The 22,718-nt window shown below is 41.0% G+C and overlaps 1 protein-coding gene across 2 annotated transcripts in view; it reads right to left on the reverse strand.

Moving 5' to 3' along the window:
* The window catches only part of LOC126480954 (endoplasmic reticulum mannosyl-oligosaccharide 1,2-alpha-mannosidase), a 113,162-nt gene that overhangs the window by 8,103 nt on the left and 82,341 nt on the right, over positions 1-22,718 (reverse strand). For both annotated transcript variants that reach the window (XM_050104381.1, XM_050104382.1), the window contains exons 7-9: positions 16,613-16,800; positions 6,814-6,940; positions 3,144-3,308 (exon numbers count right to left, since the gene is read on the reverse strand). In XM_050104381.1, the coding sequence (XP_049960338.1) occupies positions 3,144-3,308; positions 6,814-6,940; positions 16,613-16,800 (480 nt within the window). The remainder of the gene's footprint in view (positions 1-3,143; positions 3,309-6,813; positions 6,941-16,612; positions 16,801-22,718) is intronic.

Consider the following 22,718-nt stretch of genomic DNA (forward strand, 5'->3'; position numbering starts at 1 on the left):
CTCTGGTTCTTTCAGTTTATTCAGGTCCCATCTCCTTAAATTCCCACCTTTTTGCAGTTTCTTCAGTTTCAATCTGCAGTTCATAACCAATAGATTGTGGTCAGAATCCACATCTGCCCCTGGAAATGTCTTACAATTTAAAACCTGGTTCCTAAATCTCTGTCTTACCATTATATAATCTATCTGATACCTTTTAGTATCTCCAGGATTCTTCCATGTATACAACCTTCTTTTATGATTCTTGAACCAAGTGTTAGCTATGATTAAGTTATGCTCTGTGCAAAATTCTACAAGGCGGCTTCCTCTTTCATTTCTTCCCCCAATCCATATTCACCTACTATGTTTCCTTCTCTCCCTTTTCCTACTGACGAATTCCAGTCACCCATGACTATTAAATTTTCGTCTCCCTTCACTACCTGAATAATTTCTTTTATCTCGTCATACATTTCATCAATTTCTTCATCATCTGCAGAGCTAGTTGGCATATAAACTTGTACTACTGTAGTAGGCATGGGCTTTGTGTCTATCTTGGCCACAATAATGCGTTCACTATGCTGCTTGTAGTAGCTAACCCGCACTCCTATTTTTTTATTCATTATTAAACCTACTCCTGCATTACCCCTACTTGATTTTGTATTTATAACCCTGTAATCACCTGACCAAAAGTCTTGTTCCTCCTGCCACCGAACTTCACTAATTCCCACTATATCTAACTTTAACCTACCCATTTCCTTTTTTAAATTTTCTAACCTACCTGCCCGATTAAGGGATCTGACATTCCACGCTCCGATCTATAGAATGCCAGTTTTCTTTCTCCTGATAACGACATCCTCTTGAGTAGTCCCCGCCCGGAGATCCGAATGGGGGACTATTTTACCTCCGGAATATTTTACCCAAGAGGACGCCATCATCATTTAATCATACAGTAAAGCTGCATGTCCTCGGGAAAAATTACGGCTGTAGTTTCCCCTTGCTTTCAGTCGTTCGCAGTACCAGCACAGCAAGGCCGTTTTGGTTAATGTTACAAGGCCAGATCGGTCAATCATCCAGACTGTTGCCCCTGCAACTACTGAAAAGGCTGCTGTCCCTCTTCAGGAACCACATGTTTGTCTGGCCTCTCAACAGATAACCCTCCGTTGTGGTTGCACCTACGGTACGGCCATCTGTATCGCTGAGGCACGCAAGCCTCCTCACCAACGGCAAGGTCCATGGTTCATGGGGGAAGATGTAACATATTACAGTCTAAAAACCTGCTCCTAACCGAGTTGAGTAGAGAAATCCATAGCTGTCTATAAGAGAATTACATGACAAAACAACAAACTGGTTTTGAATAAAAACTGACTTTTCTGGCTGCTCATACATAGTGTTACACACATAACTAACCTTGTTGGTTGATTTCATAACACTGAACTATTTATAAACACATTTTGAAACAAACAAAAATATGTACATCAGCCACGAGTCCATTGGTTTCTACAAAACAACTTGTTCCAGTACATCTAAAAAATTATGTGTTTCTTAAACTCCATGTCCCATCAAGGTTGTTTCCAATTTCCCACAGAAAGAGCCATGCCTTTGTTGCACTTCTGTCTACAGTTTCCCTTCCTACTTCCAAGATGCTAATAACTTCCCCCATCATCTTTCCATAATTCTTGCTCCATTACCACCAGACTACTTGCTTGTCTCTCTGGATGCTATATTTATGCGCACCAGCATTTACAGACCCATGGCCTTGCTACCATGGAACACTACTTTCCCCATATCTCTATGGAGGTTACACCTACCACCCCATTGCTGATTACACATATTGTTCTTGCTTTCCATGGCAAATCAGCCTCTCCTCCAGAACTTCAGAATAGTTAGTCCTAAACTAGCTTCATCTGACTCTTCTCTTTTCAGCACACTATCTTCCTGGAAGTTTTATTTTCATCTTCCATATGGATGCATATAAAAACCTCTTTTATATAAAATGTACCATCTCACAATAATTCATCAATTATGATGACTGTCTGTATCAAACAGATTTTTATGCAGAAGAAATTATCCACATATGCTGATACTCTAATTTATTGCTGAAACCTTAATTTATTCTGTAACTGTATAAAACCAGTAGCTATGGCGAACCAGCCACTGACCAAGTCTTGCCTCCTTTCTAGCATCACATTTGCTTTGACACTCAGTTCAAAATCCACCACCCCTCTCAAAGTTGTATTCCACTGGCCACCAAACATTTAGCCCAATTCTACGCTGCTGTTGCTGCTCCCACTCCCAATCCCGGGACACCTTGCAACATACCCCTGTGGACAATTAGTTGTGAGAACCATCTCATATACCCACCCTTCACTTGCCATTGCATTCTGATTACAGACATTTCCTATGGGATCACTGGTAGAGCCACTCACGAAAACAGTTACGTCATCTACCAGTTCTCAGGCCAATTGCAATCTTGTTCATTCATTTACACCTCAATTTCAATCACATCAACAGCTGCGCCAACATTTGTGTCACTTAGATCCACACTCTCCAGCATCAGCTCCTCTGAACTGTAACATGGGACTATTCCTGCAGGATATCATCTGTTCCAATTCTGTTGGCCTAACTTTCTTTACTCTGTCCTACCACCTACTGTCACTTTTCCTCCTCAGTCCACTCTACTCTTACCCTTTCTTGTCTTGTCATTTTTACCTCATTTGTCTGCCCTCATGATATTCTACTTCTCTTCCTCTTCGTTCATCCCTCCACAAAGCCAAAAGTCACTCTCTCTTTGCCTGCAGTTACCAGTGTACATTTTCCCATTGCCACTGGTGTGCCTGTATCCTAATATTTCGCTACTTCCCTGTTGTCTCACGCAGCTGCACACCCACCCCCCTCCCACCAAAAAAGAAGAAGGGGGGGGGGGAGGGGGGGAGGGAGAGACTACATTATAAAAATTTGTCATTGTTGTTTCGTATACGGCTTACAAACAATTAAAATTTCCTACATAAAGGCTGTATGAATAGGGTAAATGTAAGCTGTAAGACTGGAGGGAAGTTAGCAAATAACACACATAATACTGTCTTTGTCTGCTCTTATTAGCTCGTGCTTTCTATTTCATTCTGAAAATAACTGTTCTTAATACAGATACAGACTCTAATGAAACAAACCTGTATATTGAAGTATGTTATTTCTGGTGCTAGAAATGTTGGCTGTTGTGCATAGGTTTGGTAACATGTGTTAAGAAGTTCTTCTGCGAGTTCCATGTGGTCCTGAGGCAAGCCATAATGTACTCCAAGTGCTAAGGTACCTGGCAAATAGCATGTTAAGTGGTCCTGCAACACAGATGTCACCTTATTAATGATAATATGAAAATTACACTATCTTACTAAAGCAAGTATTTCCACTCTCACGTGTATGCATGAAAGGATAGTCGATAGGTTAGGGTAGGGTAAGAAAGAATAGGATAGCAATAGCCACCTACTAAAACTGGCAAGTGGAATAGCTGAATTAACCTGACTTCTCAGTATCAACAGCTTGACTGTCAGCAAAACACACAAGATTCAAGCAAAATATGAATATATGAATTCATTGAGCATCATGCTCCATCTCTGTAGCCAAAGAGAAGGCACATAAAAAGAAAGGAATATGTGGATAACTCCACTCCTCAGCTGACTTCAGAATGAAGCATAATTGTTCAAGTTTCTTCAGATTTTTGATAATTTTCTAGAGTAGGAAAAGCCATAAGAGGGAGCCAACATCTTAGCTTTAGCTAAGCCTACAGGCTACAAGAATGGTAATGAAATCAATAGGAACATGTCATACTTTTATCGGGTGGAGGCAGCTTTCAGTTAGACACAGCCCTACTTTTAAAATGGAAACAAAGTGAAACGGGTTGCATAACAATCAGGTAACAAGAACTTCCAGCTAATAAAATATTTCTAAAGAAAACAGCAAATGCATGCAACTGAAGACATTGAGAAAATGTAAGACAATGTTGGGAAGGTACCTAACAACAACAACAACAACAACAACAACAATACAGTAATACAGAGGAAAATAAATAGAAAATTGTTTCATACATTGGGAAAAAATAAAATTACTTGTATTTAGGATAAGCAATGAGGACTTCGCTTTTCATCATGCACATTGCATCGGTTACTTTTAATTGGGCTACTATAACCATGGCAGCTTGATAATCTTTTAAAATAATTGCCTTTCCCTTGTAGACAGCAGCTTTACCTTTTTCTGAAAACAGAGATGGATTTTGTAGTGGCCCACATTTTATACTTTATCATTCCACTGGTGAAGACAAGTTTCTTAAAAAAAGTCAAAACCAATTACGAGTAATCCTGATCTCTAGTTTAGCAATGTGGAAGGGAGGGAGGGAGGGAGGGAGGGAGGGAAACTGTGTTGGGCATGCAGATTTTTTGTTAACGACAGAGGCTATTAGTCCCAATAACCAATTTTTTTTCTTTTATGATGCACTGTACACTGATGTGCTACAAAATCAGTCTATCACTAATACAAGTGTGCAGTGATAATTGTGACGTAGTGAAAGTCCTGCCCTCCCCCGCAGGTGATGACAAATCAGCAGCAAGTTCTCTCGCTGTGGGTGAAATGGCATTGGAAACATCGAAGTGGGCCATAGCTAGCGTTACAGGTGTTCTGGAGGTAGTGACTGGAGCCACAAAGTGGAGTCTTGCCAGAAGCAGCAGAAAGAGTGGGGAACCTGGTCAGTGGCTTGAGGAAGATGCTTCACAGCTGGTGGCTTAGAGAGGACGATTGAGTAATGGGGCAGCGCAGTGGCAGTTGGGATTGGTGGACAACACAGAGATAGTTGTGCCAACTGCAAAGAGGAGTGCCAGTGGAGGTGAAGTGTTTCGGTTAGTTTTGTTCCTAGTGGCTAAAAAATTCTCAAGCTTGAACTGCAGGAGCTGTGTCTGTGTCTTGTACTGTGCCTCCTGTACTTAAGGTTCCAGAGGTAAAACACTCATATTTAGTTAACAGTCTTCTGCTCTGTTGAAGTTTACATTGAAATAGCTGAATATGCCGTCTGGCAGTGCTTAATGCATCCTGTACTGCCTTTGGGTCAGATTTCCTGTTGAAGGCATTTTTTAAATTATTTCATTGTCCGAGTTCTAACCTTTCAGAATATTTTATTCTCATTTTATGAGAGGTGTTCAATAAGTAACCGAACACTTTTTTTTTTTTTCTGAAAGCCAGTTGGTTTTATTCATGATTCCAATACACTATATTATTCTCCACTCATTTGGTCACAAAACCCTACTTTTCAACATAATCTCCCTTCAATGTGACATCTTACGTCACCATAAGTCCACATGTTATCACTCTACTGGGCAACGTTGGAGCCAACAACTTGCTGCATGAATAACCTCCCTACTTCTGCTTTCTACTGCTTCCCATGGCATGAATCCTTCATTGAGCCAAACAGATGGAAGCCTTCCATTAGGTGGTGAGGAACCTAGCGGGCACACACCTTTGAGTACCCCAACTGGTGAACGAGTTTGTCAGCACTACTAACAGTGATGCCCAGTTGAGAGGTGAGGTGTCTGTCTATGATTCATTGATCACCTCAAATTATTAGAGTGTCACCACATTCCAACACTACAAGAGTTACAGTTGTGTATAGCCAGTCAGCATCCAGAAGATTGAATAGGTTTGTGCGACCTTATTGCAATGATGACAGATGTCTCGTCCAATGGCTCATCATGCTTTTTTTCACTGGCAGGTCTCTGTAGACATCTGCAAGTACCTAGGACTATCTGCGATGCTCTAGTTTTCTGCCAAAAGAAACTCAATGAAAGATATCGACTTGGAACACACCTCTGTTACAGAAGACATTTTGAAGACCATTTATAGTGTCGCCACCTATCAGAATTTCACGAAACTACAGGGGCTGAAGTGTAAATATTCATTGACATCCAACGAAAATTCCAAATTTTTCCAACTAAAATTGTCAGAGAGGAAAACAAAATGTTGCACTACTTACTGAATGCCTCTTGTATTACTGGGGCATTTCTTATGTATAAGTGAATACTAGTTATAGTTCAATTTTGTTTTGGTAATAATGTCATGCTGTATAGGAAAATACATTGTGTCCCCAAAACTTCCAGCCGTATCCACTCCATAGCCCACTTTATACTTATTGCAAGCTAGTGAAATTTGGATCATTCTATCATTTTCAGCAGCTGTCAGTGGTTCATTTCATCATCTGAAAGTGTTCTATAATGCCACCTGGTCTCTTTCTGTCCCAAAAGGAAACTACTTACTCCCTAACCTCCACTTTTGGGGATACAAATTTTATATCACACTCATAATCCAATGAACATCTCCTGGAAGTTCCCTTTTCTTCACAAGATTTATAGCACATACTTTCAAAAGCAGGGGAGAAGCAAAAATGTTAGAATACATAGGGAACTGCCATCACTTCACATGTTTGCTGTTGTTGTCTTTTAGATATGTCAAATAAATGTGCAGCTCATGAACATAAATGACAGGATGGTCAGATCTCTCCTACAGATACAGCAATGTGGATTATCTGATAGCTCCTTTCATATGTCCAAGCAAAATAAGAAATTTACATTATTTTTGTAGATTTTGATCTCAAAAGACAATCACTCTCATTGAAATAATATTTAGTCTTCCAGTTTGATGCAGACCATCAGTAATCCCCTTCAATTTAAACGCTAAAATTAAAATAATCATTTGGAAATTACATAGACTAATCAAAATTTTCAATAGTTCTTCAAAAGTGTTTATTTAATCTGGTAACATTATGTAAATAAAAGTGGAAAAGAGAGAACATGTCTTAAATACCATCTTTGGTTTGAAGTCCTTCCCTCCAGCCAAAAGTTCGCCAATAAATAAATATTTTCGACGAGCAGTTCTTCTAGTGAGAAGCTTCTTTACCCCAGCTATAGCTTCAAGATAATCATCCCGTAAACTGAAAACATAAGCAAAATTAGGAAAATTAATTTAAGAATGCAATAAAATTATAAGACAGAATTGTTGGCTGGTATTACCCTCAGAAGGGAAATATTTATTGATGCCTATAGACATATTAAAGTACACAACAATCTCCAAGCTTCTGAAACTATTAGTTTGTTCCTCAAGGAGGAGACAAGGATCACTCAGACTCCATTATAAGAAAGACCTATTTGTTACAAGGACAGCAAATTGTTCCCAGTCATCCAGGGGAGCGAGTGACGAGTGAGTGACCTGCTCTCTCTCTCTCTCTCTCTCTCTCTCTCTCTAACATTACACAATCAATCCTTTCATCCTCCACTATGACTCATAGTTCCAAAAGTTAGAATAATGTTGTGTACTTTTATAATGGTAGACAGCCAGTACTAAATATTTTGCATCCTGAAAGTAGTTACTAGCCATCAATTCTATCTCATAACTGAATACTACTGCATAATATAATGAGAAAAACTACAAGGCGTACAACTTTGTTTCCACTGTTTTTTTTCCCCAACATTTGAGGCTTTAATGAAACAAATTGGTTACACATGCCTCATTCATTCAAAGTATTTTCCATCGCTGGCCACTACTTTCTCCCATCTTTCGGGCAGTGTGTGAATCCGGCATCGAAAAAACTGTTCATCTTTTGAAGAAACCCAGAAATTGACCCCATTTGTGACTTCTTCATGAGACCGGAAGTGTTGGTCAGCCAGGCCATGCACCATTGATCTAAACAGGTGATGTTCAGAGGGAACAATGTCTGGAGAATACGGCGGGTGGGGTAGGACTTCCCATTTTAACGTTTCCAAGTACGTTTTGACCTCTTTTGCAACATGGGGTCGTGTGTTGTCTGCTGCCAAATCACTTTATCGTGCCTCTCGCTGTATTGCAGCTGTTTGTCTTTTAATGCTCTGCTCAAACGCATTAACTGCATTCGATAACAAGCACCTGTGATTCTTTCACTTGATTTTAATGCCTCATAGTACATGTCGCTGAACTGGTCCCACCAAATGCAGAGCATGACCTTGGAGCCATGAATATTCGGTTTGGCTGTCGGCATGGAAGCATGGCCGGGATATCCTCATGATTTTTTGCATTTAGGGTTATTGTAATGAACCCATTTTTCATCCCCAGTCACAATGTGATGCAGAAATCCCTTCCTTTTTGCCTCTGAAGCAACTGTTCACAAACACACAAACGCCGTTCAATGTCTCTTGGTTTCAGCTCACACGGGACCCTAGTTCCTTCTTTTTGAATCATGCCCATAGCGTTGAGATATTTTGAAATGGCTTGCTGTGTCACTCCCACTAATAGTGCCAATTCTTCTTGAGTTTGACGCAAGTCTTCACGCAGTAATGTTTCCAATTCTGCATCTTCAAAAACATTCTCTCTTCCACCACTATGCTGGTCTATCATGTTATAATCACCATTCTTGAAGCGCAGAAACCACTCACGACACGTTCTTTCACTAATAGTTTCCTTACCATACGTACTTGAGAGCATTCAATGAGACTCGGCTGCTGTTTTCTTCATATTGAAGCAAAACAGTAACACCACCCGCAAATGACGAGAATTAAGCACGTAAATTGACATTTTCAATCAAGAACAACTTTATGATGCAGAGAGACAAATCGACTAATGTTTGAATGAGGTTATGTTGACCGAGGTCCAAGCTAACTGCCTGATGTCTGCGATCTGTTTCTTTCGACTACTACTTACCGTTGTCGCCACCTATTGGCAAATGGCAGAAGCAAAGTTGTACAGCTTGTAACAAATATTCAACATACACTTAATTCTGATATCAAAGTATCTACATGTTATGTTCCTAGAACCTATTACAATTAGTTGAAAAGGCCTCATTTATCAATTTTTCGAGGTGACCTTTGGGAGAATAATAATATCCATTTCATTGTTTACATTGAGGCTTTATCCTACAGTTTCTCAACTTCTTTGATGCTCTGCTGTTTGTTTACCTCTGCAAAGAAGCCTACCTTCTATGTAGATATAAAATTACATTCTAAAAACTGCTATAGCTCTTGAAGTTTTGGTTTGAAATTTTCAAACTAAATGATAAGACTGTTAAAAGCATTCCTTACATCTTAACCTATAAAATGATTTTAATTACTTTTGGCACAAATAAGACCAACCATCACACTATTAAACAGAAGCATTGGTGTGGTACACACGTCACGTCGAGTGGCATCAGATCAGGTCCCTTAATTTTCTATGTGTAACACAAAACTAATCCAGCTGTTAACCTCCTTGCTAGATTCATAACTTAAAGATATTTTTAAGAATCATTGGGATATGATAATTGCTAATGCAGTATTGTGGAATGGGCTAAGCAATGGCCTAGCTATGAACCAATGGTAATCTCTGAAATTTGTCTGTAACCACATAACAGAAATTGAAGGGAACTTTGCTCCATTTTAATAGGAACACAGTCCCATGGAGGCTTTCGAATTATCTTGTATCGTGTGTGATGTCGGCAGAAAACAACAGTTTTCCATGTAATGATAGTTAGATCTCTATGGCTCACTGAACTTGGCCTCAGCATCCAATCTCTAGAAATTTCCTCCCAGAAATCACAATATATTCCACAATAAAAAGACTGGTGCAAATAAAGCTTTTGGCCAGTAAGGCCTACATAAAAAATAGATGACAGACACCAATGCGCGCGCACGCACACACACACACACACACACACACACACACACACACACACACGACTGCAGCTCAGGTAACTGAAACCACACTGTGAGCAGCAGCGCCAGTGCACGATGGGAGTGCCGACTGGGTGGGGGTAAGGAGGAGGCTGGGGTGGGGAGGGTGTAGTATGATAGGGTTGAAAGACAGTGTAGTGCTGCAGATTAGATGGAGGGCAGGGCAGAGGTACGGAGACGGGGGTGGGGGGTGGAGGAGGGAGGAAGTAGTGGATAAGCTGTCTTTTGTTGTGCCTATCTGTGACTCAGCATCTCCGCTATATTGTGAGTAGCAACTTTCCTTTTCATAATATTATTACATTCTATCCTGGCTTTTCCATTGTTTGACAGGATACTCCAGTAAGCTTTGATTGCTAGTATATTAGAGGACCCCCCCCCCCCCCCCCCCCCTAACATGTCAAAATACAGTAATTACTGGAAAATAATCCACAAAAGGGTACTGAGTCTACATTTTATCTATCATGTAGAGAACTCAGAAAAACTGAATTGCAAATTCACCACTCCTGTATTACAGTCAGCACATCACAGGGCACAATTCAGCAAGAAACCTTTTCTGCACAATATCATTTGCTTAGGAACAAAACTGAGGTTCCAGTGCATCCCTGCTGCCTGACTAATACTACCAGAATTACAAATGGGATTTTGGTTCTTAAAGGGAAGACAGTCGGAAAGTTTCCCTCACAAAATTGCCAGGAACTTCCTCAGATGTGATATAGAAATTCCTCTACCATTTTATTGTGTTCAATTGACCAAAGCATTTTCTGTAACAAACAGATTCACTGAATCACTCTTAGTCAACATAAAAAAACTGAGACACCATTGTTACAGCCTATTTTCTGTATGTGCTATGAAATGTCTTCAACTTGACCTTACGTTAGATATGAGCACACAAAAATATTTGGTGATGTTCAGGTGGTTTTCAGTACGACGAAAACAGCCAAATTTAATTTACTTTAACAATGCAAAGACATTTCAAGGAATGAATACAGAGCCGAAAGGCGTCTTTCATTCAAGGATAGCAAGATCAACCAGCACTTCACTCACCAAGGAATCTTGCGGAAGTTCATTTTACCATTCGTGGTCTGGTGGGGTGGTAGATGCGAATGTATAGTAGGAATAAAGAAACAGAACCTGAGGAACATCTTGGGAAAATCGCTAATAGATAAGGAAACAGAAGCTGCCCCCAATTCTTAAATAACTGTGCAGGATGGCTCTGAAACACTGACACCACACCACTTTTTAATTGGTGAATGATTGACTATACTAGCCACTCACCCACATTCCAGTATTATGAAGAATCATCAAAGACCAGCAAGAAAGAGAGAAAAGTTGCAAGGTGATTTCACAATAAGATGGAAGAAAGAATACTCTTTTGAAAGTATCTGCTACATCTACATCTACACTCTACAAACCACTGTGAGGTGCATGGCATAGGGTACATCTCATGTACTAGTTATTAGGGTTTCCTTCTGCTCCATTCACATATGGAGCATGGGCAGAACGATTGTTTGAATACTTCTGTGCATGCAGTAATTATTCTAATCTTACCCTCACAATTCCTATGTAAGTGATATGTAGGGGTTTGTAATATAGTCCTAGAGTCCTCATGTAAAGCCAGTTCTTGAAACTATGCTAGTAGACTTTCTCAGGATAGTTTACATCTACCTTCAAGATTATTACAGTTCTGTCCCTTCAGTGTCTCTGACAGTCCCCCATGGAGCAGAAAAAACCTGTGACCATTCATACTGCCATTCACTGTATACGTTCAATATCGTCTGTTAGTCCTATTTGATACAGGTCCCAAAGAGTTGAACAATATTCTAGAACTGATTGCTCACAAGGAATTTGTAAGCAATCTTCTTTGTGGACTAATTGCACTTCCCAGTATTCTACCAATAAACTGAAGTCTACCCTTCCTTTACCCATGACTAAGCCTATGTAATCTTTCCAACTCATATCTCTACAAAGTGTTACACCCAGGTATTTGCATTAGCTGGTCTCGTCTAACAGTGACTCATTGCTATTATATTTTTTGTTTTGTAAAGAGCACAATCCTAGTTTTCTGAACATTTACAGCAAGTTGTCAATTTTTGCATCTCTTTGAAATCTTATCAAGATCTGACTGAATGTTTTTTCAGCTTCTTACACATAACCATCATCTGCAGAATGTCTGAGGTTACTATTAATATTATCTGCAAGGTCATTATTATACAACATGAACAGCAATGATTCCAGCACACTTCCCTGGGGCATCACAAAGTGCTGTGCCTTGATAGAAATACGACACATCCTGACTAGGAGACATTGTTCTTTTCCAGGATGAGACACAGCTAAGGCAAATGTGAAAGAGAGCTCACATGACTAAAACAAAATTAGGAAGAGACATGATAGTGTGCAACTTAATTATTTAATCACCTGGAAGGACTAATATCAGTTGTCTGTGCAGCTGGATAGTACTGTCAAGATTGGCAATGGTGGGAATGATGTTGACGATTGTAAATAAATACTGTATGATAAATCTCTGAATTGTTATGTATTTGCAATAAGTATGTATCTTTGATTTTAAAAAACTAATTACAATGAAAACAGTCTCTCACGTGTGAATCCACAGCATAATACAACTTATAACATACACAAAAATGATTATAGCTTTGAATAAGTTCTTCCACAAAACAGTGAGATATGAAAAATCATTTAAAAATTATCAGCTCTTGAAATATAAGAAGGTATTGCCCAATAGAAAATACGAGAAGGGCATCATGTGCAATGAATCAATGAAGATGTTTCCACCATCAATGTTAACGCTATCAAGGACTATCTGGAAGTTGCTTAGTGTTTTGAAGCCTATATCATCAGCATAAATTACAACTGCCAAGCATTTTGCTGCTTGAGTTTCAAGGGCACATGATACCTTTTGGAGCCAGCACACATTTCTCCTTACGGAGGAAAGTACTATTTCTAGCGTTGTCATAAATAAGTAGTCATTAGGATGTTACAAACAACAATGTTCATGACAAGTATATGCTTGTCACAATTTAAACTAAACATAGATCATTTATTTATTTCAGAAACCATTCTACTATGAAATCCAATCTCATTCTTTTCTTCTTGCCTTTCTAAACTTTTATTTCTTCTAATTAATCTTATTCTGATTTCTTTTCTAGTGTACTCACTCATCTTAATACAGCCATCAGGCGTAATAATATGAGACTTGGGGGTGCGCTGATGACAGAAGGCATGAGTCACATTTCAGTGGTGTCGGTGGAGTCTATCAGCAGGACGAGTTTCACTAGACATGGCCTGCACTTCAACAGGTATGGAAAGGGGAGGTTGCAAAGCTTATAGGTGACAGCATAGGTGAGAGTGGTGGGATCACTCATGGGAAAATTCTGGTAGTTGTGGGTGTTAGAGCTGTACCTTTTTTAGATTGAAGTCAGCTGATAGGTATTCCTGCTTAAGGGAAGTCTCTCTAACAAAGAAACCACTTTCGACAAAGCTTAGGTATCCGATGAATGAGGGAATTAGTATATTTCATCAAAATATACAAGGTATTAGAGATAAAGTTAGTGAACTGCTTATAGATGTTGACTCTGAAATTATTGCTATATCTGAACACTTCTTAAATAAGGAGATAATTCAGAGGCTTCCTTTACCAGGATACAGGTTGGTTGGCAGCTTTTCTAGGAGTTCTTTGCGGTGTGGGGGAGTAGCCATGTATGTGAAAATCGGTATCCCTTTTGAATCAATTGATGTTTCAAAGTACTGCACTGAGAAGGTGTTTGAATGTTGTGCAGGTGTGGTTAAATTTAGTGGAGCTAAACTTCTTACTGCTGTTATTTATAGATCCCCAGACTCCGATTTCACAACATTTTTGCTAAAGCTAGAGGAAGTTCTTGGTTAACTTCATAGGAAATACAAAAAGTTAGTTATATGTGGTGACTTCAATATTAATTGCATATGTGATTGTGCAAGGAAAAGGATGCTGGTAGACCTCCTTAATTCATATAATTTTATGCAAACCGTATTCTTTCCAATGAGAGTGCAAGGCAACAGTAGAACAACCATAGACAATATTTTTGTTCATTCCTCATTACTAGAAGGGCATTCTGTTAGCATAAAGGTGAATGGCCTTTCAGATCATGATGCACAAATTTTAACTCTATAAGATTTTTGTGCTGCAACACATTTTAAATATAGTTATCAACTTTTTAGGAAAGCTGGTCCAGTTGCTGTAGAGACCTTTGTAAACATTATCAAGGAACAAGAGTGGCAAGATGTTTATAGTGCTGATACAGTAGACGATAAATATAATGCTTTCCTCAAGACTTTTCTCGTGCTCTTTGAAAGTTGCTTTCCATTAGAACGTTCAAAACAGGGTGCTAGCACAAACAGGCAGCCTGGGTGGCTGACTAACGGGATAAGAATATTTTGTAGAACAAAGTGGCAATTATATCAAAACATTAGAAACAGTTACAATCTAAATGCGGCAGCCCATTGAAAACAGTATTGTAAGGTGCTTAAAAAAGTTATTAGGAAGGCAAAAAGTATGTGGTATGCAGATAGAATAGCTAAGTCTCAGGATAAAATTAAAACCATATGGTCAGTCAAAGGAAGTGGCTGGTCTGCAGAGACAGGTCGAGGATATAGAATCAGTGCGTAGTGGGAATGTCCGTGTTACTGATAAGTCGCATATATATACAGTATTTAATAATCACTTTCTGAATATAGCAGGTGAACTAAATAGAAACCTAGTCCCAACAGGGAATCATATAGCGCTCGTAGAAAAAAGTGTTCCGAGACTGTTACCTGAAATGCTCCTCCATGATACTGATAAGAGGGAGATTGACTTAATAATTAAATCACTAAAGACCAAAAACTCTCATGGATATGATGGGGTATCTAGTAGAATACTGAAGTATTGTTCTATGTACGTTAGCCCAGTACTTAGCCATATCTGTAACTTTTCCATTAGGAGTGGTCGGTTTCCTGACTGACTAAAGTACTCGGTAGTGAAGCCACTTTATAAAAAGGGAGACAGGGATAATGTTGACAATTATAGACCTATTTCTATGCCATCGGTGTTTGCTAAAGTTATCGAGAGGGTTGTATATACTAGGTTACTGGAGCATTTAAATTCACATAATTTGCTGTCAGATGTACAGTTTGGTTTTAGAAATGGTTTAACAACTGAAAATGCTATATTCTCTTTTCTCTGTGAGGTTTTGAACGGATTAAATAAAAGGCTGCAAACGTTAGGTGTTTTCTTTGATTTAACAAAGGCTTTTGACTGTGTTGACCACAAAGTATTACTGCAGAAGTTGGACCATTATGGAGTAAGGGGAGTAGCTTACAATTGGTTCGCCTCTTACTTTAAGAACAGAAAGCAGAGGGTAATTCTCCACAATATTGAGAGTGGTAGTGATGTTCAGTCCCAATGAGGCACTGTTAAGTGGGGCGTTCCCCAAGGGTCGTTGCTGGGGCCACTGCTGTTTCTTATTTATATAAATGATATGCCTTCTAGTATTACAGGTGATTCAAAAATATTTCTGTTTGCTGATGACACCAGCTTGGTAGTGAAGGATCTTGTGTGTAATATTGAAACAGTATCAAATAATGTAGTTCATGAAATAAGTTCGTGGAAAATAATTTGATGCTAAATCACAGTAAGACTCAGTTTTTACAGTTTCTAACTCACAATTCAACAAGAAGCGATATTTTGATCTGACAGAATGGGCATATTATAATCGAGACGGATCAGTTCAAGTTCCTAGGTGTTCAGATAGATAGTAAGCTGTTGTGGAAAGCCCATGTTCAGGATCTTGTTCAGAAATTAAATGCTGCTTTATTTACCATTAGAACAGTATCTGAAATAAGTGACAGTTCAACACGAAAAGTAGTCTATTTCGCATATTTTCATACGCTTATGTCATATGGTATTATTTTCTGGGGTAATTCTTCTGATTCAAAAAGGGTATTTTTGGCTCAAAAACGGGCTGTTCGAGCTATGTGTGGTGTAAGTTCGAGAACCTCTTGTCAACCCCTATTCAATAGTCTGGGAATTCTGACATTGCCCTCACAGTATATATTTTCTTTAATGTCGTTTGTTGTTAGCAATATTAGCTTATTCCCAAGAGTTAGCAGCTTTCACTCAGTTAATACTAGGCAGAAATCAAATCTGCATGTAGAATGCACTTCCTTGACTCTTGTGCAGAAAGGAGTGAAGTATTCTGCTGCATCCATTTTCAATAAGCTACCACAAGAACTCAAAAATCTTAGAAGTAGCCCAAACACTTAAGTCTAAACTGAAGAGTTTCCTCATGGCTCACTCCTTCTATTCTGTCGAGGAGCTCCTGGAAGAGCTGAAAAATTAAGCAAATTCCAGTGTTACATTGTTGATTTTCTTTATTTAAACTTACAAATTGTCTCCTGAGTATGTTTCTTGTATTTTATTTTATCTGTTTCCACTATCGTGTTATAATTTCATGTATTGACTCGTTCCAAGACCATGGAGACTTCTCCTTAATGTGGTAACAATAAATAAATAAATAAAATAGGTATTATATAATTTTTATCACTGTATACTGTGTGTGTGTGTGTGTGTGTGTGTGTGTGTGTGTGTGTGTGTGCATGTAAAATTATGAACAATAAAATCTCAAAATGCACCATAACTAAATATTCCAAGTTAACCAATGCTTCTGCTGACTACTTTGTTTGCACTCAAGTTAGATAGATGGCATTCCTCTTATTACCATTCATAAAAACACATTTTACATACAAATTGGTGAGAGTATAAAACTATTTTTTTAAATCACAAATGATGAAACAAAAATTTGTGGAAATAATTAATATAAAACAAATTTAATCCTGAAAAACTTCCAATAAAAATGAATAATACACAGTAAACATTTCTCCAATCACAGAATACTTACTAATCAATAGATCGTCCAGTCTGTAACCACTGCTTAAGAAGATATTCATAATAACTGTCCCCTCGAGCACCTAATGTAATTGGGGCATATACCCTGAAATGCCCTGTATTGGCATTTATAAAGATTGGAACCAACCCTTCCGTTTTTGACAGTCCATGAACATGCTGCGACACTTTTGATGCCAAAACCTAGAAACAGACATTTCATCTATGAATGAAGGGATGCAAAAAATGATAACTTGTAAAAATCTGGACTACTGTAGGTCTTTCAAAGTAAATTTGGTGTCCTGAGAATCACTGTCATAAGTTTACTTTTTTGAGGATTACTGAAGAAGGAAAGGAAAGCAAGGATTGACTCAAAAAAAAAAAAAAAAGAAGGAAATGATTTAATTGTAGATTAAAGAATAAAAGAGTTTTACTATAGAGGAATAGAGCAAAAACAGAAACAAAGGGCAAGGAATAATTTTAATGCCACGCAAATAAACATTGCACCTTATGAGAAAACCAATCTGAGTTTGACAACAGAAAGGAAAGGCAGTAGCATAGTATGGAGAGGAGATAATAGAGGGGGATAGAAATACTATAAATGAAGAAGAAGTATTAATGCAGCAAAAATATTGGAGAAGTTGGATGAGGAGTGGCTGAGTGAGGAAGAAAATGTTGACAAAAAGACAAAAACATGAGTGGAAGCAGTAGGAGAGTGTGGGTGGCAAAGCAAAGAGAGGAGGAGAAATGTGACAACAAGACAGAGCTGGATAGATAAAATGGAATTATGGAAGGACTCAGAGAACAGAGGAACATCTAAAGAAGCAATGTAAATTATTTCCATGTGCTGGGAGGGGACAGGTAGTAAAAGGTAGGTACCTGCCATAGTGAAAATGTCCATGAACAGAGTTGTTTGGAATGCCAGTGACATAACACCTAAGCATTTATTAATTTGTCAGAGCATGTTCTGAGTATTAAGTACTGTTTCCTGAAGGTGCACATTTTCCCAATTTACATCAATGGTAGTGATTTGCTTCCCCAAAAACAAGCATTCTACAGAAGATGGCCAATGACAAGTACCTTTTTACACTGAAGTGCCAAAGAAACTGATATAGGCATGTGTATTCAAATACAGAGATACGTAATCAGGCAGAATACAGCACTGTGGTTGACAAAACAGATGTTTGGTGCAATTGTTAGATCAGTTACTGCTGCTACAATGGCAGGTTATCAAGATTTAAGCGAGTTTGAACGTTGTGTTATAGTCGGCACATGAGCGATGGGACACAACATCTATGACGTAGTGATGAAGTGGGGATTTCCCCCTACAACCATTTCATGAGTGTACTGTGAATATCAGGAATCTGGTAAAACAGCAAAACTCTGACATCACTGCGGCCGGAAAAAGATCTTGCAAGAATGGGGCCAACAGTAACTGAAGAGAATCATTCAAAGCGACAGAAGTGCAACTCTTCTGCAAACTGCTGCATATTTCTATGTTGGGCTATCAACAGGCGTCAGCGTGCAAACCATTCAACGAAACGTCATTGATATGGGCTTTCGGGGCCGAAGGCCAACTCGGGTACCCTTGATGACTGCATGACACAAAGGTTTACGCCTCACCTGCGCATGTCAACACCAACATTGGACTGTTGATGACTATAAACATGTTGCCTGGTTGGACAAGTCTCATTTCAAATTGCATCAAGTGGACAGACATGTATGGGTGTGGAGACAACCTCATGAATCCACGGACCTTACATGTCAGCAGTGGACTGTTCAAACTGGTGGAGGCTCTGTAATGGTGTCAGGCGTGTGCAGGTGGGAGTGATATGAGATCCCTCATACGTCTAGATATGACTCCGACAGGTGACACTTATGTAAGCATCCTGTCTGATCACATGCAGCCATTCATGCCCATTGTGTGTTCAACCGGACTTGGGCAATTCCAACAGGACAGTGTGACACCCCACATGCCCAGAATTGTTACACAGTGGCTCCAGGAACATTCTTCTGAGTTTAAACACTTCCGCTGGCCACCAAACTCCCCACACATGAACATTACTGGGCATATATGTTATGCCTTGCAACATGCTGCCCAGAACAGATCTCTACCCCCTCGTATTCTTACGGATTTATGGACAGCCCTGCAAGATTCAGGATTTGGGCTGGGATTGGGTTGTTTGGGGGTTGGGAGTGGAGAAGGAGACCAGACAGTGGGGTCATCAGTCTCATTGGATTAGGGAAGGACGGGGAAGGAAGTCAGCCGTGCCCTTTAAGAGGAAGCCTGAAGCGATTTAGGGAAATCACGGAAAACCGGAATCAGAATGGCCGGATGCGGAAATGAGCCGTTGTCCTCCCAAATGCGAGTCCAGTGTGATAGCCACTGCTCCACCTCACTCGGTGATTCAGGATTTATGGACAGCCCTTCAGGATTCGTGGTGTCAACTCCCTCCAGCACTACTTCAGACATAAGTCGAGTCCATGCCACGTTGCGTTGTGGCACTTCTGCATGCTCATGGGGGCCCTACACAATATTAGGCAGGTGTAAAAGTTTCTTTGGCTCCTCAGTGTATACCTACTACTTCATTTTAAGATGCAAAATCCATAATTATACCAAAATGAAGCTGTTGGTGACATTCTATATTGTGATGAAACACTGGAAAATCCAGGATGGGATAATAGCAATATCACGAAAAGGATAGGTTGCTACTCAGCTTATAGAGGAGATGTTGAGTTGCACAAAGGCACATTAGTAGGTAGGTTTGACAGGGATGAAGGTACTGATGTAGCAGTCTTTGAAATAGAGGTCAACATCAAGGAAGGTGACTTGTTGGGTTGAGGAGGACCATGTGAGGCAAATGGGGGAGAAGGCATTGACGTTATGGAGGAATGGGGACAGTGTGTCCTTCCCATCAGTCCAGGTCACGAAGATGTCATCAATGCATCTGAACTAATTGTGGGGTTTGGGATTTCGGAGGGGTGTGGGGGCAGGGGGGGGGGGGGGGGGGGGTTGGGATAATTTCTCTAGATCAGGAATTCCAAAACAGTGTTCTGTGGAACAAAGTCATTCAATGGGAAGTGAATAAGTGCTCTGCAAAACACTATTAATAACATGGTTTTCTTTCTTTTTTGAGGATACTAATTTTTTAAAATTTTATTATGATTTCTGTGTTTCTAATTACAGTTTAAAATTGAAGAAATACATGACTAAAACAAGATTTTTCTGATTTTTTAGAATTTTGGTTGTTTGGTTGTGGGATTAAAGGGACCAGACTGCTACGGTCATCGGTCCCTTTTTCCAAAACAAATAATTTAGACAACAACAGACGACACATCACAAGAATGACAGATAGAGACCAGAAAAAAGGAATTAAAATCACACAGTGTGTGACAGTGGTTGGCCGACCATAGAAACAAAAAAGGAAAAACCAACCACCGAGACACACATTAAAAACTCAGTCTAAAATTGTAGGCCAAAGGCCAGAATCACTACAAAAAAACATAAACACTGAGATTAAATGATAAAAAACCCCTGCCCGAATAAAACGCAAAACTAAGCCTGCCATGGCAGAGTCATCTGTTAAAAGGGCAGGGAGCGTATCAGGCAGCGCAAATGTCAGCCTGAGCACACCTAAAAGGGGACAGGCCAACAAAATGTGGACCACCGTCAAGGCCGCCCCGCAGCGACATAGAGGCGGGTCCTCACAACGCAGTAAATAACTGTGCGTCAGCCGGGTGTGGCCAATACGGAGCCGACAAAGGACAACTGAGTTGCTGCGAGTGGCTCGCATGGAGGAACACCACACAGTCGTCGTCTCCTTGATAGCACGGAGTTTATTGGGAGTGGTCAGAATGCGCCATTCAGCGTCCCAATGCGCAAAAACTTTGCAGAGGATGACTGCTCGCAAATCAGCCTCCTGGAGGCCAATTTCCAGAGATGGTGTACTGGTGGCCTCTTTCGCCAGGCAGTCTACATGTTCATTGCTGAGTATCCCAACATGACCTGGGGTCCACAAAAAAGACCACAGAGCGGCCGCAACGGGCAAGAGCATGGAGGGACTCCTGGACAGCCATCACAGGACGAGAGAGAGGGAAACACTGGTCAATAGCTCGTAAACTGCTCAGGGAGTCGCTATAGGTAATGAAGGACTCACCTGAGCAGGAGCGGATATACTCTAGGGCACGAAAGATGGCAACCAGCTTCAGCAGTGAAAACGCTGCAGCCAGCCGGCAACGATCGTTGTTCGTAATGGTCCCCTGGAGTTAGAGCATAACCGACACGACCAGAAACCATCGAACCGTCAGTGTAAAACACGCCAGAGCCCTGATACGTGGCTAGGATGAAATAAAAGTGGCAGTGGAAGGCCTCCGGCACTGTGCCAATTCGAGCCGAAGGCAAGGGCGGGGCACACACCACGGGGGTGTACGCAGAGGGGCCCGGAAGGGAGGTGGAAGAGGGAAAACCCCAAGCCCGGAGAGAAGCCCCGACCGGGGCCGACGTTCTGGGAGATGGACGACTGACTGTTGGAACAGAAGACAATAGTTCGGATGCCCGGGCAAGCTACAAACATGCGTAGCATAAGCAGCCAGTACACGTTGGCGCCTCCACAAGTATGCTGTCCACAGGGCTGGTCCAGAAAGCTCCAGCGGCAAGTCGGATCCCGCTGTGAAGAATTTGGTCCAGTACCCGCAACGCATATGGGGATGCTGAACCATAAGCCAGGCTCCCATAATCCAGACGGGACTGGATTAATGCCTGGTAGAGTCGTAAGAGGGTAGAGTGGTCGGCGCCCCACCTGGTGTGGCTCAAGCATCGCAGAGCATTAAGATGCCACCAACACATCTGCTTAAGCTGCCGAATATGTGGGAGCCAAGTCAACCGGGCATCAAAAACCACACCCAAAAAGCGATGTGTCTCCACTACAGCAAGAAGTTCGCCAGCAAGATAAAGCCACAGCTCAGGGTGAACTGTTCGTCGCCGGCAGAAATGCATAACGCAGGTCTTGGCAAACGAAAACTGGAAGCCATGCACGACAGCCTAAGACTGCGCCTTACAGATAGTGCCCTGTAGCTGACTTTCAGCAGCTGCAATGCCAATGGAGCTACAGTAGAGGCAGAAGTCGTCAGCATACGAGGACACTGAGACAGACATTCCCAGTGCCGCAGCGAGCCCGTTAATTGCAATTAAAAACAGGCAAACACTTAAAACAGATCCCTGTGGCACCCCGTTCTCCTGAACTCGGGAGGAACTATGGGAGGCCGCGACTTGCACGCGGAAGGTTCGATGCGACAGAAAATTTCGGATGAAAATTGGCAGTGGACCCCGAAGACCCCAACCATGAAGCGTAGAGAGGATGTGATGACGCCATGTCGTATCTTACGCCTTTCGCATGTCGAAAAAGATAGCGACGAGGTGCTGATGGTGGGCAAAGGCCGCACGGATGGCTGACTCCAGGTTCACCAGATTTTCGGCAGCAGAGAGGCCTTTATGGAACCCACCCTGAGACGGAGCTAGAAGGCCCCAAGACTCGAGTAATCAACTCAACCGCTGGCTCACCATACATTCGAGCAACTTGCACAGAACGTTGGTGAGGCTAATGGAACAGTAGCTGTCCACCTCCAATGGGTTCTTGTCAGGTTTCAAAACAGGGATAACAATACTTTCCCGCCATTGCGACGGAAACTCCCCCTCGACCCAAATACGATTGTAAAGGTCGAAGAGGCGTTGCTGGCAGTCCACTGAGAGGTGTTTCAGCATCTGACAGTGGATGCAATCCAGCCCAGGAGCTGTATCAGGGCAAGTGGTTAGGGCACTGTGGAATCCCCACTCAGTGAATGGCACATTGTAGGATTGAGGATGGTGCGTGTGAAATGAAAGGCTCCGATGTTCCAACCGCTCTTTAATGGAGCGGAAAGCCAGTGGGTAATTCACAGATGCAGAACTGAGAGCAAAATGGTCTGCTAAGCGGTTGGCAATTACGTCGGAGTCAGTACAAATGGCCACTTCAGTGACAGCGCAGGACGCTGATAGCCATAGAGGGATCTAATCTTTGCCCAGTCCTGTGATGGAGAGACATGGCGGCCAATGGTGGAAACATACCGTTCCCAGCACTCCAGCT

The sequence above is a fragment of the Schistocerca serialis genome, chromosome 5 (genome assembly GCF_023864345.2).
Source record: "Schistocerca serialis cubense isolate TAMUIC-IGC-003099 chromosome 5, iqSchSeri2.2, whole genome shotgun sequence".
Taxonomy (NCBI): Eukaryota; Metazoa; Arthropoda; class Insecta; order Orthoptera; family Acrididae; genus Schistocerca; species Schistocerca serialis.